A 16,878-nucleotide genomic window follows, 5' to 3' on the forward strand; every position below is an offset into this window, starting at 1 on the left:
ATGGTGCCATTAACATACATTTGGGAATCATCGGCATAAAAATGATAATTCAATCCATGATTTTGTAAAATGCTTGCTAAGGGCTGTGTATATAGTGTAAAGAGCACTGGTCCAAGAACGGACCCCTGTGGAACTCCATAATCGAGCCTGACCTGCTTTGAAAAGCTATTTTTAATTTGCACTGACTGAACTCTTTCTAGTAAATATGACTTAAACCATGAAAGCACAGTACCCGATAAGCCAAATGAGCGCTCAAGTCTTGTGAGTAGAATAGCATGGTCAATTGTGTCAAAAGCTGCGGACAGATCCAAAAGAGTTAAAAGACAGATGTTTTTGCTATCAATGGAATCCAATAAATCAGACGTTACTTTTAAAAGCGCAGTTTCGGTACTATGATGAGTTTTATAGGCAGATTGGTAAATTTCCTCAAGACCATTTTTTCTCATGTGAGACAAAACTTGACTTAAAACAATCTTCTCTAGAATTTTTGAGACAAATTGCAAATTCGAAACTGGTCGATAGTTTTTAAATTCATTTTTATCAAGCCCGGGTTTTTTCAATAAAGGTTTTACAATAGCTTGTTTGAAAGTATTAGGTACTGTGCCAGTGGCAAGTGACATATTCACTATCTGAGTAATGTGAGGTAGGACAATATCAATACAGGTTTTGAATACATGAGCAGGCATTGGGTCAAGGTCGCATGTTTTTATGGTTGACCCATTAATACAATTTAAAATATCACTATTTGTAACTGGACTAAAAGAATCTAATATTTGTCCAGTAAATTCTGAAAATTCCAAATTTCCATTTGGCTCTAGGTCGAGAGAAGAGCGTATGGTATTAATTTTGTCATTGAAAAAAGTCACAAATAAACTACAAAGTTCGTCATCTGATGTTGCAGAGGGGAGAGGAGATATTGTTTCTTTTCCCAGAATAGCATTGGTAGTCTGAACGAGTTGTTTGGGTGATTTAACATCTTGTAATTCATGTAGATAGTATTTTTTCTTGTTATTTTCGATGATTGAGTTGACTTTGTCTCGGTGGTTAATAAAGATGTCTCTGTGAACTTGAAGTTTTGATTTCCTCCACCTGCGTTCTGCCTGACGTCGATGTTTCTTGGCCTCTTTGATTTCAAGTGAAAACCAAGGAGAAAAGGGTCTCGATGAAATGTTTCTTTTTACCATTGGCGCATGTTGGTCGATTGCCGCTTTGAGAGTGTCATGAAATGTGTCTGCATCTAGGGAGGATAGACTTGTCAGTGTTTTGCTCACGTCGTCCCGAAGTGCCTGTGTGTCTATTGTTCTCGTGTTCCTTGAAAGTATGCTTCTTCTTACATGTTTTGGTTTGGAGATGTTAATGTTAGCTATCAGAAGAGAATGGTCAGAGATAGCCTTATCTAAAACCTGATGTTTAAAAACATGTTGGTCAGCAGTGTTGGTAATTAGCAGGTCCAAAATGTGACCACTACGATGTGTCGGCTCTTTGATTAGCTGCTGTAGATTATGATCATCAAGAATTGAAACAAGGCGTTTGGTGTCTGGCACAGATGGAACATCAAAGTGAAAGTTGAAATCCCCTATGATGTAAAAGGGGGAGGCAGCTTGCTCTAGTTGAAAGAGTAGATCTTGGAATTCTATGAAGAATTCTTTACTTGTAAATTTATTTTTCTTGTTAGGTGGCGGTCGATAGATACATGTCACACGGAAGGTAAGTTGCTCTGATCTGATGAAAGCAGTGGCTGATTCAAATGTGCGATACGATGGACCACCGCAGATGAACTTTACTGGTAAACCTCGCCGATGAATAAAAGCAATTCCGCCACCACGTGATCCGCGTGAAAAAGATTTAAGTTCAAAGCCGGGTGGTAGAAGGTCGGCTATGATAGATTCATCGCCTTCTGTTCGAAGCCAAGTTTCTGTGATGCACAACAAGTCGATGTTCATTTCTTCAATTACGTCTCTTACAATGTTTGTTTTGTTGCAGCACGACTGGGTGTTAATACAGCCAATTCTTAAGTTGGGACAGTTATGTTGAAATACATTACGAGTGTCTATCTGTATTAAGTTTTTCTTGTTCACAGTAGTCGTAGTTCTATTCTTAGAAACAGTGTCACGAGGAATCCCCTGACACACCATAATTTTTCTCTGTTTCCTTGTCCCACCTCTCGTACCCCTCTTGTCACTCTTTACTACCTTTGATTGACAAACACAGCTGTTTCTAACTCCTAACTGGGCCAAACTAGTAAGCACATTTGATGGTACACTCAGACTTGGATTGTTTACGTTTAACAGCTGATCTTTTGTGTACTTAGTTGTTTTCCCTGTCTGATTCAGTGCGCAAGGGTGTAACACAGGGAAAACCCGAACATGGTGGTATGATCTAGAGTTCACTACAAAACTGTAAACATGGCCAAAATAGGCACAAAGTTACTGAAAAGATCCCTACGCTCACTGAGCAGTGGAAAACTTAACTTTTTATTTTTTAAAAATGATATGAGTTAAACCCGACCAAAATTTCAATAAAAATGAATCAAGGCATATCAGTTTTCATTCTGATGCCAATATGTCAGAGATAGATGTTTAGCATCTTTTCTTGGCAGCCAGTTCATTCATGTTTGGGCTAAAGTTATGTGTTATGGAGATTTTCAGGATGGATGACATAAAATTATTTTGCAGTCTGGGTATAATCATTGTTCACCAAGCTGGATGTGGCCCACGGGCCTTGGGTTTGACACATGTGCCTTGTAGGGATCTTTTCAGTAACTTTGTGCCTTGAAATTGAGAGGGAAGTTGAAAGTTACAAAGAGTTTGTGTTTATGCTACAACACCATCAGGCCTATTCATTATTGTTTACTTCTAGTACTACACTAAGCATAGCTGTTCACTAGTTCTAGATTTAGTTGCAAATTATGGGTGCTCATAAAGAAAAAGCAAAGCTCAAAAGTAAGCCATGTCTATGATGGAAAATGACTGTCGATCAAACGATAAAAGTATCGGAGGAGAGAGTGATGGTTCCAGAGAGAGTGCTCTCTTTCACCGTTCAAATTTTTCCACCTCTCTTTCAATCTTTTGCTGCTCTGGTTCAATGTTCAGTTATCCCCTACCTGCTCCCCTTCAATTTTCTTCTGCTCTTGTTCAATGTTTAAATTTTCCCACCTCTCTTTCAATTTGTCGCTGCTCTCATACAAGATAATTTCCCCCTGCCGTCCTTCAATGTTCAATTTCCCCTGTGCTCTGGTTCAGTTTTCTCCTGCGCTCATTCAGTGTTCAGTTTTCCCCTATTCAGTTTTCCCGTGCTCTTGTTTAATTTCCTCCAGCTTCGTCAGGGCTGTATGAGGACTTCATGTCGGCAATGAAACGCTGCCCGGCCCCACACCAAGTGATGGATCTCCTGTCGTGCTATGAAATGTCTTGTTCAGAACTGGTCACCAAGTTGAAGAAACTACAGAAAGGTGTCACCAGGAACCAACCCAAGTAAGGCTTTGAGAATTTTTTCAGATTATTCCGAACAGATTGTGTTTTTGTTTTGTCACTTAATTGGGCAATTGCTCCTTGTGGACGGTTGCCAGATTGTGTCATGGCTGTGTTCTCTACGCAGGGTTCTTGTTCAGATGTGTGGTCTCATGTTTCGGGTTCTCAGGCTGAGAGATGTAATACTCTTTGAACCTTGGACCTTGATGTTTCCTAAATCCCCATCCTTGGACTCCTTAAACACGGTTAGCCCCAGGTGTACCTGCTCTACAGGATGGTGAGAAACATGCCTGGGACTAGTTTATTGGCTATATGGGTTCAATGTGTAAAATTTTAGAATTGCTGTATACCCTATGTGGTCACTTTTAAGCACAAGTGGGCTCTCCCGCCGAAAAATGCTGTTTTGAGAAAATCGAAGGTAAAGTTTTTGGATCCTTATTCAGTCCCTTTAAAAGACAAGGAGAGTTTTCTTTATGACTAAACAAACAAATGAAACCAAACTTCTCCTATAGGTAGGGCAATGCCCACTTTTGGTGTAGGTCAAGATTTTTGGAAACCCCTGAAATCTGGGTTAGCCCGCTTGTCCTTAAAAGCGACCGTATAGAGTAGAGTGTTTTAATTTAATCTTTTTAGCTCTTCCGCATTCCCTCTGTTAAATGGAAGATCATAATTTCATGCGCTTCCAAGATTCCAACCTTTATACTCTGGATAAGAATAAGGAATTTGTTAGTAAATTACAGGGTGATCCGAAAAAAACTTAACAACTTTTTTCGTAAATATTTTCCTCCACACTGAAGCTTTCGTCTTCATATTTGAACACAATATTCCTAATTCAAAAGGAATTTGAGTGATATTCATTTTAGATGATTCCACTAAAGAATTCTGCAATATAATGCGCATTAAAAAAACAACACATTTTTTGCTTTCCCCACCTTTTATTACACTATGCTACAGTACGCATTACCACAAAATGTCGTAACAAATTCTGGACGGATCTGGGGAGACAACGGCACTTGGATCGCCAAGACCAGTGGTTCATACAAGATGAGGCCAATCCATACGTTTCTGTCAGATCAATGACATGGCCAGCTGAGCACTTTGGAGATCATGTGATCAGTCGCAGAAGTGAACACATTTGGGCTCCGCATTCTCCTGACCTGAATCCGATGTGGGGCTATCTGAAGAACAGGATATTTCAAAACCAGTTTGAAAACATTGTGTGACAGACTATCCCAGCACAAAGATTGAAGCGATCCGTGATGAAGTGAGAAACATTCCACGGGAACTGTGTTTGGCCATCATCGAGCATTTCAAACGACGCGTTAAAAGATGTTTTGAGTCCAAAGGAAGACATGCGGAGCATTTGTTTGAGAAATTCCAGAACAAAAATGTTACATTAGTTCTTTAACTCCCTAAGAGAAGTTAAATATCGTTTAATTTCACAAGGTTGGAACAATTAAATGTTAAAGAGAAAAAGAAGACAAAAATCAAATCAATCATCTCATGACTTTCCTTGCGAGAGTGTCTTTTTTAGAAATTGGCGCATTTTGCGTTTATGTGTGTTTTTTTCTTTATGCTTTTTCCGTTCTGAAAATAAGTTTCTTCTGTATGAATTTTATGTCAACCAAATTCCTTTTGAATGAAGTTTATCTGTTCCAAATTTCATCTTTCTAGAACAACATTTGCGCAAGATATTTAGAAAAAAAGTTGTAAAGTTTTTTTTGGATCACCCTGTACATTGTGTTTCAGAAGTAACATTATTAGCAGCATACGGCAAGTTGTTCCAATTTTATTGTAGTCATTCCAGTTTTGTCATAGGTGCTAGTTGCATGCCTCTGTTGTATTCAGTAAAGAAATCCAGGTTTGGGTTACTTTTGACATTCAAGGGCAAAAAATGCTGCACGAAACTGTTCTGAGACAAGAAAAGTTATTTTTTAAAAATACTTTCACAAATACTTTACATTTATGAAGATTCTGTTAAGAGAATGACAACACTTGGAATACTTTACATTTATGAAGATTCATTAAGGGAATGAAAATTGTTTTTTATGTGAGTTAAAACAATGACTGCCCAAGAAGTGTTTAGATTTTAGAAGTTAAAAGTATTTGACTGCAAGACAATATTTTCTGTAAAATGTATTTTCTAGTCAGTTGAAGAGATCAGTTTGGTACAGTGGCTTTGTATCACTTTACAGACTGAAAAGAACCGTGACCACTCTGGGCCTGTTGAGAGGTGAGCTTGAAACTTGGCAGTTGGTGAAATCTTTGTACAAAGACAGACTGGAAACTGAAGCAAAAGATGATGACATGAACTCAAATGATGAAGGACTCTTGACAAAGGTATATTACTAAGATTTTAGGATTTATTTGAATGTTTCTCCTGTTTTTGTCAGAATTTAAAAATCAATCTATCACTAGAAGCAAGATATCATTTTTAATGCTACAAAGTAAAGAATGGGAAAGAAAAATAAGTTATTGTGCTGCTTTGCCTCAGTCAGTTGTGAAGATTAATTGTTCTGAAGAGAAAAAGGAGTTTGTTAGTATCCAAAGAGAAATGACAGTTTTTGCACGAAAGTCTAATTTCGCTGCAATTAAATATAGGAGAAAGGAAAGTCTTTAAATAATGATGTATTACCATCTCATATTTGTTGCAGGTGTGGTCACTCAGTGAGCAGAATATTACAAGTCATCTGTATGAGAAAGATAGACTTGTGCGGCAGAGTCAGGTGACAATTCATGACTGTCGCAGATTATTAACTCCAATTTTGTTACTCGGCCAGTTAAACATAGTTACTCATTTTTCTTTTGACAGCGGCAGTTTGCAGTCTAGGTACAGACATTAATAAAAGTCAATCTGTTGTCTACTGATTCTCAATTGTTGGTTTTGATAACTCCGTCAATTCAGCTCTCTAATTTAAGCCTCTTTTTTGTCTATTAACTGTTGCATTATAGTCACAAGTGCATTATTAGTGGGTAATAACATATGAATACGAAGGAATGTGATATTACTCAATATGAAGACTCTTGAGATTGTGAATGTAATGATTAAAGTTAAAAATTGTGTTTTGTAAAATAACTTAACTTCAAATTTTGTTTTTTACTTTTAGCTTGTCATTGATTGGCTGGAGATGTGTGCTGCAGAGAATTTAGATACTTGGGCTGAAAATGTGAAAATGTTTGTGGACCAGCCAGTTTCCTGGTAAGCGTGTTTGTATGCCCTTTCAGATTATTTTGTTTCAGACAAATTAACAAAGTTCTTGTTGCCACTGGAAAGAATTGTTTGTAAGAATAGTGAATTCTTCTGCCAGTCAGAATTTGTGTAACAAATGCACAGGTGTCCAATTTGATTGGAAGCACTGTTTAAATCTTTTAGATTCTCTAGAGTGGTTTATATTTTATAGGTTATGTGGGTTCTATTTGAATATTGTCACAATCATTACTGTTTCATGTTTCTGCCGAGTGGTCTGCTATATATTTCTATCAAGTGTGTTTGATGAGAACCAATAGGTCCTGACTTTATTCCAAGTATTTAATGATTTGATCTGGGCATTGGTTGGGGTACTTATGAACCCCTTCTGGCATAATTTTACCCGACCCCTATTTGGCCCACAGGGAAAATTCTCTCCATCACCTGCAGAAAATGAAGCAAGGACTGAGAGCAACTACGGAGCGACCTACGATCTCCGAAATGGTGAGTGGGATGGGACATTGGTTTCCACTCTTGACACTTTTCAGCTGTTTATTGTTTTATGTATCGCTGATTGTACCCCCCCCCCCCTAAAAAATAAAGTGTGTACTGATTCAAATTCTCAAGATTATTAAAATTGTTTGTCTGTATCCTTGATTTGGATTTTATAAGATGTATTAAGTTAGACTGAGGTGCGTTTCCTAACAAATAAGGCCTGGTTTTCATTATGCAGTCAGAAGCTAGAGATAGTGTGCAAAAGACAAGAGATTTCATAGAGCTTTTCGTTTTTAAAGTATCATTCTTTTCTTCATTTGAGCTTTTGTTTGATTGTAATGACATTGCAATCGCATCAATCGCATCTTTATGTGTGCTGTTTCTTAATTTAGGGTTTTTAGAACTATTTCATCTTTTTTCTTTTCCTTGTTGTTTAAACTAGTCACCATCAAGCTGGTATACTTGCCCTAATCAAACTTTGGCCAAAGTCAAACTGAGCCCCAGTGACTTGTTGGTGTTGGCTGGTGCTCTGGTGTGATTTGTTCCTTCTTTCCTTTCAAAGATTTATCTCTCCTCCTTCTTTTCTTTGTATGTTGCACTCAAGTAATGTCACTGTCAATGACATGTTTTTGTTGCAAGCATCGTAAAACTCTTACTAAGACTAATGGTAAGAGCCTGTGGCTTTCCTGTGGTGTGGTCAGAATATAGTTTAAATGCTGGAAATCAATTTTCATGCAATTAAAAGGATATCATCATGACTGAATCTAAAAAAAGACTTATATGAAACATTTTTTTCTATGTACTCGAAACTGATTGATAACCTTATCCGTTATCATAGCATATTGACATTAGGTCTGTGGATGGCATTGAAAGGTGTGCCATTAAAAAATGTTGAATGTCTTTTAAAATATCGGACACCATCAATAAGTACTCTTCGAAATTGTTAGGATTGATACCTAATTGATGTAATAGTTGCATATGTGACTAAAAGTAGTAAGAAGTGCTGACACTGGTCCAAGTGAGACGGTGTCAAAGCAAAATTGATCAGCTGTATCAACTGAAGTTAGTGAAAGTGATCTGCAAAGAATTTTTCGGTTTTATCACTTTCCTTAGTTCTAGTCAATGTATTTTAAAAAAATGCTGGAAGTAACCCCCTGGGCGATGCTACTGACTGAAGTGTCTTTCAGCCATTCCCAAAAGGGGGGACATTAACATGTTCTTATACACAGTAGAATTGTAAATGGGCTGATTCATCAATATCATGTTCATAACTGTGCCTGAACTGCAACAGGGAACTGCTGCTTTTTCTTTCCTAATACTTACTATTGTCATTTTTTCCTCTACTTCTTTTGAATGTTTGTCACACTCTTTTGGCCCGCTTTTTCCGGGGTGCCTTGATAGTCGAAGCAAACTTTGTGCTGTTGAAGCTAGAGAGGTGAGCAGAGTAAGCCTGATTCCCTGTAAAGACTTCTCTGTTGACATCCACCCTTTGGTGCTCGTATGACTTTATGCAGTTGCGAGCGCCGTAAAACCTCTACTAAAAAAAAGTGCATGAAGATGCTGCTTTTGACTCAGTGTTTGAAGTTTGATATGGTCAAGTTCTTTTGTAAAACTCAGTTTGGTTTGATTTTTCAGGACCCTGATGCTCCCCACAGACAAAGGAAACCACTGGATGATTTAGATAAGGAGGATGAAAGGTTACTTTTGAAATGTCTCTTCTGGTGTTTGAGAGCTGGGCAGCTTGATAAGGTATACCTGTGTTTTTTCTTTCATCTTGCCTTTTTGGCTTACTGATTTGTCAACTTCAAATTACAGTGTAGCCTTTCTTGACATTAATATCATGATTGTAGAACGTGGGAAGGGTACAACCTTCTGCTTCTTTTCACAATATTGCTCAGAAAGAAATCCTGCTCATGGTGTCGTATGGTCTTGGAAGGAAGGAATTGCATATATATTTATTGTAATCTCTATATATTTTAGATTTTTGTGGCCAAATATTAACGTCCGTTGGGTCGAAAAGTCATTAATTGGGTTTTATAGCTACAACTGACAATTTGCAAATGTTTATTTATTTACATTGTTCCTTTCAGGCTCAAGAACTCTGTCACATTTGTGGCCAACCCTGGCGTGCTGCTTCACTTGAAGGGTGGAGGTTGCTTCATGACCCAAACTATTACAGCTATAGCTCTGCGGGTGATGGAAAACAGAGTTCAGTGGAGGGAAATGCTTACAGGGATGTGTGGAAAAGCGTGTGCTGGCGGATGGCTTCAGAGGTATGTGTCACGAAGTTGGAAACCAGTATGTCAATATCTTGGAGAATTATCTGCCATTGTACACTATCTGATTAACTTCCTTTGTATGAAGTACAGTGAAACCTGCCCTGACGGCCACCACTATAAGACGGTCACCTGTACAAACGGCCACTTTCCATTTCCCCCCTTGCGTTTTTTCGATATAATTTAACTGTGTAAAACAGGCACCTGTCCAACGCGGCTGCGGCCACCATATTTTAACACACAACCCCTATCACACTAAGCAATAACACCTGTCTTCATAGCTGCCACTTTCTCGCTAAATAGCGGAAACTCCGCTTCATCGAGCTTTTCCCGCTACTTTCCTCCTTCCTCCGCTGGACCGCTCTCGGTCGCAAATTGCGATAATTTTTTACACGCGGAAAACACCGAACCGAGAGAGAGACGAAAACGCAGCTTGCGCATGCCCGCCCGTAGCTTTCTACTTCCGTTCTTCTAGGCCTAGCGTTAGTTTCACTTTGTTTATTGTGGAGCAACAAAGTGTCGGTCGATCTGGCATGCTATGAGGTTCTAGGGGAGGACAGGGTGGATTCTCCCTCAGCCCTCTCTCCTCCCCCTCCCCCCCCTCCTTCTTCTTCTTCTTCTTCTTCTTCTTCTTCTTCTTCTTCTTCTTCTTTTTCTTCTTTTTCTTCTTCTTCTTCTTCTTCTTCTTCTTCTTCTTCTTCTTCTTCTTCTTCCACCTCACGCCTCATCCCTCTGATGAAATGTGAGGTGTCTCCTCCCTTTTCTTTCCAACCCCCTCCGTCTGCTCCACCTCCCCCTACCTCTCCAGCAGACATACCCCTACCCCACCACCAACCAATGGAGGAGGACAGCTCCGACACCCCTCCCCAGACTCACCCCGGGAAGGGCGGAGTCCGTCATTCCTCCTATTCCCCCACTAGGCCGCCGTCCAGTCCAGGGCGGCAACCTAGAAAACACTCTGCCTCCCCAGCAAGGAGGAATCAGAGTGTTTCTTCGAAGCCGGGGTCTTTGAGCTCCAAAAGCAAAATAAAGAAGACATAATGGCAGTCCTGCAATGGAATGCCGGCGGAATCCGACCTTCCATTGCAGAATTGCAACACTTACAGGCCAAACTGTGCCCACTTGTGGCCTGCATACAAGAAACAAAATTCGCCCCGGCTTCAACCATAGACTTAAGAGGATTTATTGCGTATCATCTCATTCACCCGGAGAACCGGATTGCTTCCGGTGGAACCGCCATTTACACCGCCAACAACACACTCCACAGACAAATACATCTTAGGACGACCCTCCAGGCTATTGCCGTCCAGGTCACCCTGCAGACCAATCACGATCTGCTCAGTTTATATCCCACCAAATTACCCCCTCAAAATAACCCAACTATATAACTTAAAGGCCCAGCTCCCAAAACCCTTTATTTTGCTAGGTGATTTTAATGCTTACAGCCCCCTTTGGGGAGACAAACCTACAGACCAGAAAGGATAAAATAATAGAAGATCTTTTATTTCAAAATAACATCTGCCTCTTAAAGGATAGGTCTCCAACTTGCAGAAACAGATCCACTTTTGGCACTTCATCCCTTGACTTCACATTTGTTCTCCTGACCTAGTCCCAGATTTTGAGTGATCTGTGCTGGATGACCATACGGACCATTTCCCAATTCTTGTAAAAAATAATAGCCTCCAAATTGACCCGATCCCAGAACACTCAACTTCAAAAGAGCACACTGGGACGGGTTCGCCAACCAATGTTCCCAGATTCTGAATCCTACTTTTGACCTCAACTACAAAAAGTTCCACGAAAAGCTTTTAGAAATATGCCACAAACACATACCAAAAACAAAAACAAAACCGCGGAAGAACAAGATCTGGTTCTCTCAGGACTGTGATGATGCAGTAAAGAAAAAGAGGGCAGCATATTGAAAAGCCGTCGACAACACCACCACAGAAAACAAAATTAATTATTTAAAGGCTCAAGCTGAGGCACGTAGATGCCTCAGGGAGAGCAAAAGGCAATCATTAAAAAAATACATCTCTAAAATCAACAGCCAGACACCACTCAACCAAGTTTTCAAAATCGCTAAAAAAAATTTGAGTAGATGCACAGACACCTTCCGGCTCGTCCAGAGGCCAGATGGAACCACAGCTGAAACACAGGTAGACATTGCAAACACAATAGCTACATCTCTCGCCAAAATCTCGTCCCAAGCAAACTACAACACCACCTTCCAAAACCCCAAAACTAACAGAGAACAACAACACCTAAACTTCCACTCAAACAACACTGAAACCTACAACACAGACTTCACATTAGACGAACTAACATCGTGCATCTCGGATGCTCTGGTGTGGTTTGCTTCATCTTTCCTATCAAACATCTATCGTCCTTATATCCCCTTCTTCTTTTTTATGTTTGTTACTCTCTTGTAAAACCTCTAATCTTCTAACGCTCATATGACCTTATGCAGTTCCGAGCGCTGTAAAACGTCTACTAAAATTTAAAAATCTTTTCCCAGACGGAGTTGGACAAATATGAACGGGCCTTGTACGCTGCCCTCAGTGGGAACCTGGAGTCTCTGCTGCCTGTCTGTGTGTCGTGGATGGATTTCTTGTGGGCCTACTACAAAGTGTGTATCTGTTTCATAACATATGAGGAACCCCTGGTAGTTACTGTCCGTTTCATTGATTTTTTTTCCACTTGTTTTTCTGTTAGATTTGCAAATTAAGCTTCTTGTGATAGAATTTACACAAAGTTTTTTGTAGTGTCAGTGAGCATTGTGCTTTGAATGTTTTAAAAATAATATTTCTTTTTCTATATTTTTGAGTAGTAGTTGCTGTATTTTGTAGAATATTTGCCAGAAAAACTGTCACATTTCATCTGTGAGCAAGGCCGCAGTAATTCTTAAAAAAGGAGGAGCATTCCACTACTGAGCAGCCTCTGGCCGCCTGTCCGCCATAAATGCATATTTGTCAACAGATTTATGTACGTTTTTCCGCAAGTGATTCACTTTTTGGAATAACTGGGGTTGTTTTCAGTTTGGACTTGTGTAAGGAGAGGCAGCTGATGGATGTTTTTTGTTGTTGTTACAAGGTGATGGTGGACATCAAGGTGGAGCAGGAGATCAGACTGCACCGTCATGTGACCCGCACGCTGGACAGTATGCCTCCCGAGTTCTGGGACAAAATGTGAGAAGTAGACAACTTTGGTTTTTGTAGTGGGTTTTTTTTGTGTGTGTGTGATGTTTTCTGTGGAGTGCAATTTGGTCTTTTGTTATCTGTGTTTAGGTTTGTTTCATATATACAAAGGGGTAAGTCAATATAAGTAAATGTGTAATTGTTTCTTTTAAAATTGTTTAACTGGCTAAACAATTTTTTTAAAATTAAGACGATGAGACAAGACACAAAATTTAGCCCTCAGTCGTTTTACAATGTTTACAATTCATGCTGACTCCTGATTTTTACAAGGTTGAGGACCAGCAGGTTAACTTTAGCAATAGTATTAGGACAAAAAAAGGAGTTAACTTATTTCTTCCATTTACATGGTTACAATATAACACTATCGATATGCAAATTCGATGATCCTCAGTCTTTGTTGGTAGGTTTGATAAATTTTCATCTTTGTATTCGCAATAAGAGTTCTTTTAGAAGTCATTGGTTCTCTTATTAAAGTTTTAGACTGAATAATGGTTTTTGTTATTTTTTGGTGAAAGGTTTTTTTCCATTGTGCGTTTAGCTTACATTTAATGAAATGAAACTGATTTGTGTGAAATATATAATTCTTTTTCTTTCACAGGTTAGAACCTCAAGAGATATTTAAGGAGATTGGGGCCAGTGTTGATGAGGTAAGAAATGACTCTTCTGTACTCTATGGATATCTTGTTTTAACCCTTCTTCCACCTGACCAGCTCTGTACACCCTTCTAAGGAGGCAGCAAACGGGGTTTTTAATAATGTATATACAGTGGAACAACCATATTAAATGTGTCTTTTGTAGGGGAGATTTGTACTTTATAGATCTGTATATTTTATTGCAAGGATCACAGAAATCTTTCCCTGACTTAATCTGGGGAAAGCTGAATAGAGTATGACATGTCCGAGAGTGTTGAGTTGTGCTGTTCTCATATGTCGCTGTTTAGACAGGTTGTTTTCAACTGAAGATAGGAAATGAAAATCTCCCCAAAGAAGAACAACCAACGTATCTAGGAGTCAAACTTGACCAAAGTCTAACAATGAAAAGCCAAATGGAGAGCATAAAGAACAAGGTGAAAAGAAGACTCCAACTTTTAAAGAAACTCGCAAGCAGCTCATGGGGATCAGACAAACAAAATCTGAGAGCTCTAATACCTTGGTTATGTCCGATCTTCCCTGGAATACAGCAATAGCCTACTCACTATGTGTAGTGCAACTACTTGCAATACCCTTGACAAGGTCCAAAATAATGCCCTTCGTTTCATAAACGGTGGCATGAGATCTACACCTACTGCCGCATGTGAAATTCTTTCGAATGTTGAACTCCTGGGAATTCGCAGAGATAAAGCAGTTTTGGAGCTCAATGAAAGAACCAAAAGAATGTGCCCCAACCACCCAAACAGGAAATTAGTAGAAACATGGAAACCAAAGAAACGACTTCAACAAAAATCAGTCATGCATCGCATCACAGAACTAATAGAGAGCCACCATCTACCACAAAACAGAAGAGAAACCAAAAGAGTCAACCAAAACATCCCTCCCCACATTTCTATGGAAAAACCAATCATTACAACTTCTCTCAGAGACAATAGCACAAAATCTTCAGACCCAGTGAAGTTGATGATTGCATCACATCAAACAATCGACAGCTATTCAGATGACTGGGTACACGTCTATCCAGACAGCTCAGCATTCAAAGGCACAACCAAAGCCAGATATGGAGTACTAATACAGTACCCAGATGGAAGTTCTAATGAGATCTTTGCAGCCTGTGGAGAGAAATGTAACAACTATGACGCTGAAATGATAGCAATTGAAATAGCACTATACCGTCTCCGCACAGTTTTTGACACTCATCCGAACAAAACACAGAGTATAGTGATCTTCACTGACTCACTATCAGTCTTGCAAGCAATAGAAAATGACCATCATCTAAACGAAGACTTGACACATATACTGTTTGGCTCCCATCACCTGATGACATACTGTGGCGTCAACCTGGTGATGCAGTGGATTCCTGGACACTCAAACATACCTGGAAATGACAGAGCAGACACACTCGCCAAAAGGGGATCTAGACAGGAACAACCCAACATTCCACCTTCATACAGCATTGCAAAACAAATCATTAAAAGCAACAGCAAACAAGATTGGATGAACAGATGGGCCTTGGGAAAGACAGGCAGAGCAGTTTTCAAACATATGACTACGACAAAACGAAATGGCAATATCAACCACCTACAGAGAGAGAAACAGATCACGATCTTCCGCCTACGAACAGAACATATACAACTCAACTTTCACTTGAACAGAATAAAACCAGAACTTCCCCCAATGTGTCCTTTGTGTGACTATGCATATGAGACAGTGGAACAACCTTTTCCACTGTACAGCCCTAAATGACAACAGAGCTACACTTCTCCCTCCAAGACCTAACTCGACAACACACTCTACGGAACATTACACCAACTGCAGCAAACCTGCATTTATCACTACATGGCATTGGACAGAAGGGCGAGAGCCTAGATGTTGCTGGATCGATAACAACAACAACAAAAACAAGACAGGTTGTTGGGTTATGCTTGAGACAATGATATCAATGGTGTTATGTCTTTTTAAAAATATTTCAACACTCAAAACTAAAAATCCCTTCTGATTTTTATGAGAGGAAAAAAGGTCAGCTCACAGTAACTTTTTATATTATTTATATACATGCTAAGTCCTGATTTTTATTGTGTACGCTCAGATTGACCTCAGCAAGGGCTCAAGAACAAATAGAAAAGTTGGCCTATGTCCTCCAGTTACTCTGTTGGACACAAGGCCATCGATATGTTGTTTTATTGTGTTCTTAAGATTACTCTCAACAGATGATTTGTTTTGCTCATGTTTTTTTAAGTGACTTGAAAATGTAGGTGGTGGAAGGGCGGCGTGGGTAGGTCCTACTTCTTTGTTTTCCCTCAGCTGTTCCTTTGAGTTCTGTTGTGCTCCCCCCCCCCCCCCCCCCCCCCAGTACTGAATTAGGATTGCTTTCATGCTGATGTACTTCTCTTTACTCATGCTGGATCCGATTTGAGACTGACTTGTTTGTCTTTCTTTCAGGCTGTAAGGCAGGAGTCAGAGCACTGGTATCACCTGATACAGAAGTTTGTCATCTTGGGAGATGTACCTGGTTTGTTTCAGAAAATATTTTCCTTAGCTGTACATTGTTGTTGTGAAGCTGTATGATTTTAGTGGACTTTTTTTCAGGATGGGGAAGGGGGGGGGGGGGGGTGTCATGACTTTTAATGAATTGGGTGTGGCTGTGAGAAGGCCTGTCTGATGGTGTCAAGATTATCTTTTATTTTGAAAATGAATTCTTTTTGTCAAAAACAGTGTTTTATGATGTACGAAAAGCTGAACAGTTTTCAAAGCATTGGTTTGAGAGAATATCGCTCAAATACTTTTTTAAAGTTTTTTTTTTTTTCACAAAACTTTTTAGTGCACAGATTTTGTTTGTGCCTGAAACTGTTTTCTAGTTTAGAAACCCTCTATGCCTGAGTATTTTTCCAATAAAAATGCAAAAAATGCAGATCTTTTCATTTACTTTTTATGCAGGATCATTAAAAGTTTTTGCAATCATTCTTTCAAAACTTAATTCTCAGTGTGCCCTTCTAAGTGTTATAACTTTTTACTGAATGCTCTACTGGCACTCAAAACAAATCACAAAATAATCAAGAAAGATATGTGTCACGACATGGTGAAGTCAAACACTCGTCAAATTTGTTAGCATATGAAGTTATTGGTATCATCTTAAAGCTTGTTCATTTATTTTGCTTGTGATGAAAAAAAAATATACCCATCTATCTTGAACAGAAGTCGAGATATTTGTGATTAAAGGAGGCTGGGGTCGCCTGGTTTCAGAGGTAATGGCTGCCAAAGTTTGGTGACTTCCAAAGTTTGAGTGTCCTTGGAAACTGCAAATTTACTTTTTTTTGTGCCTTTGATCAATGTTTTTCAGTAAAATCCAAATAATTTTTTTTTTAATGGACATGAAATGCGTTGAGGCAAAAAAGAAAAACAAATTTTGATTGCCTTATAAGCAGAAAAATGCCTGTTTCTTTGTGATTTCACCACGATGCCTCACATATTATACCCTTTGAAATAATTTTTTAAGTTAAGTTGAAAGTTTTCACCTCTTGCAATAGGTGTTCTCAGTGTTTCACACAAGTGTCATTTGTAAACTGTATGGAATTGTCTGATATACTAGCAATTTTGTTGGAAAAA

At 39.1% G+C, this 16,878-nt stretch overlaps 1 protein-coding gene across 1 annotated transcript in view; it reads left to right on the plus strand.

Annotated features, from left to right (window-relative positions):
• Nucleotides 1–16,878, plus strand: part of LOC101860654 (nuclear pore complex protein Nup107) — a 52,808-nt gene that overhangs the window by 17,232 nt on the left and 18,698 nt on the right. The window contains exons 7-17 of the mRNA XM_005098354.3: nt 3,317–3,473; nt 5,666–5,810; nt 6,125–6,196; nt 6,578–6,669; nt 7,083–7,161; nt 8,788–8,901; nt 9,243–9,425; nt 11,944–12,054; nt 12,519–12,613; nt 13,221–13,269; nt 15,715–15,784. Coding sequence (XP_005098411.1) covers nt 3,317–3,473; nt 5,666–5,810; nt 6,125–6,196; nt 6,578–6,669; nt 7,083–7,161; nt 8,788–8,901; nt 9,243–9,425; nt 11,944–12,054; nt 12,519–12,613; nt 13,221–13,269; nt 15,715–15,784 — 1,167 coding nt within the window. The remainder of the gene's footprint in view (nt 1–3,316; nt 3,474–5,665; nt 5,811–6,124; nt 6,197–6,577; nt 6,670–7,082; nt 7,162–8,787; nt 8,902–9,242; nt 9,426–11,943; nt 12,055–12,518; nt 12,614–13,220; nt 13,270–15,714; nt 15,785–16,878) is intronic.

Source organism: Aplysia californica, unplaced genomic scaffold (assembly GCF_000002075.1).
Source record: "Aplysia californica isolate F4 #8 unplaced genomic scaffold, AplCal3.0 scaffold00180, whole genome shotgun sequence".
Taxonomy (NCBI): Eukaryota; Metazoa; Mollusca; class Gastropoda; order Aplysiida; family Aplysiidae; genus Aplysia; species Aplysia californica.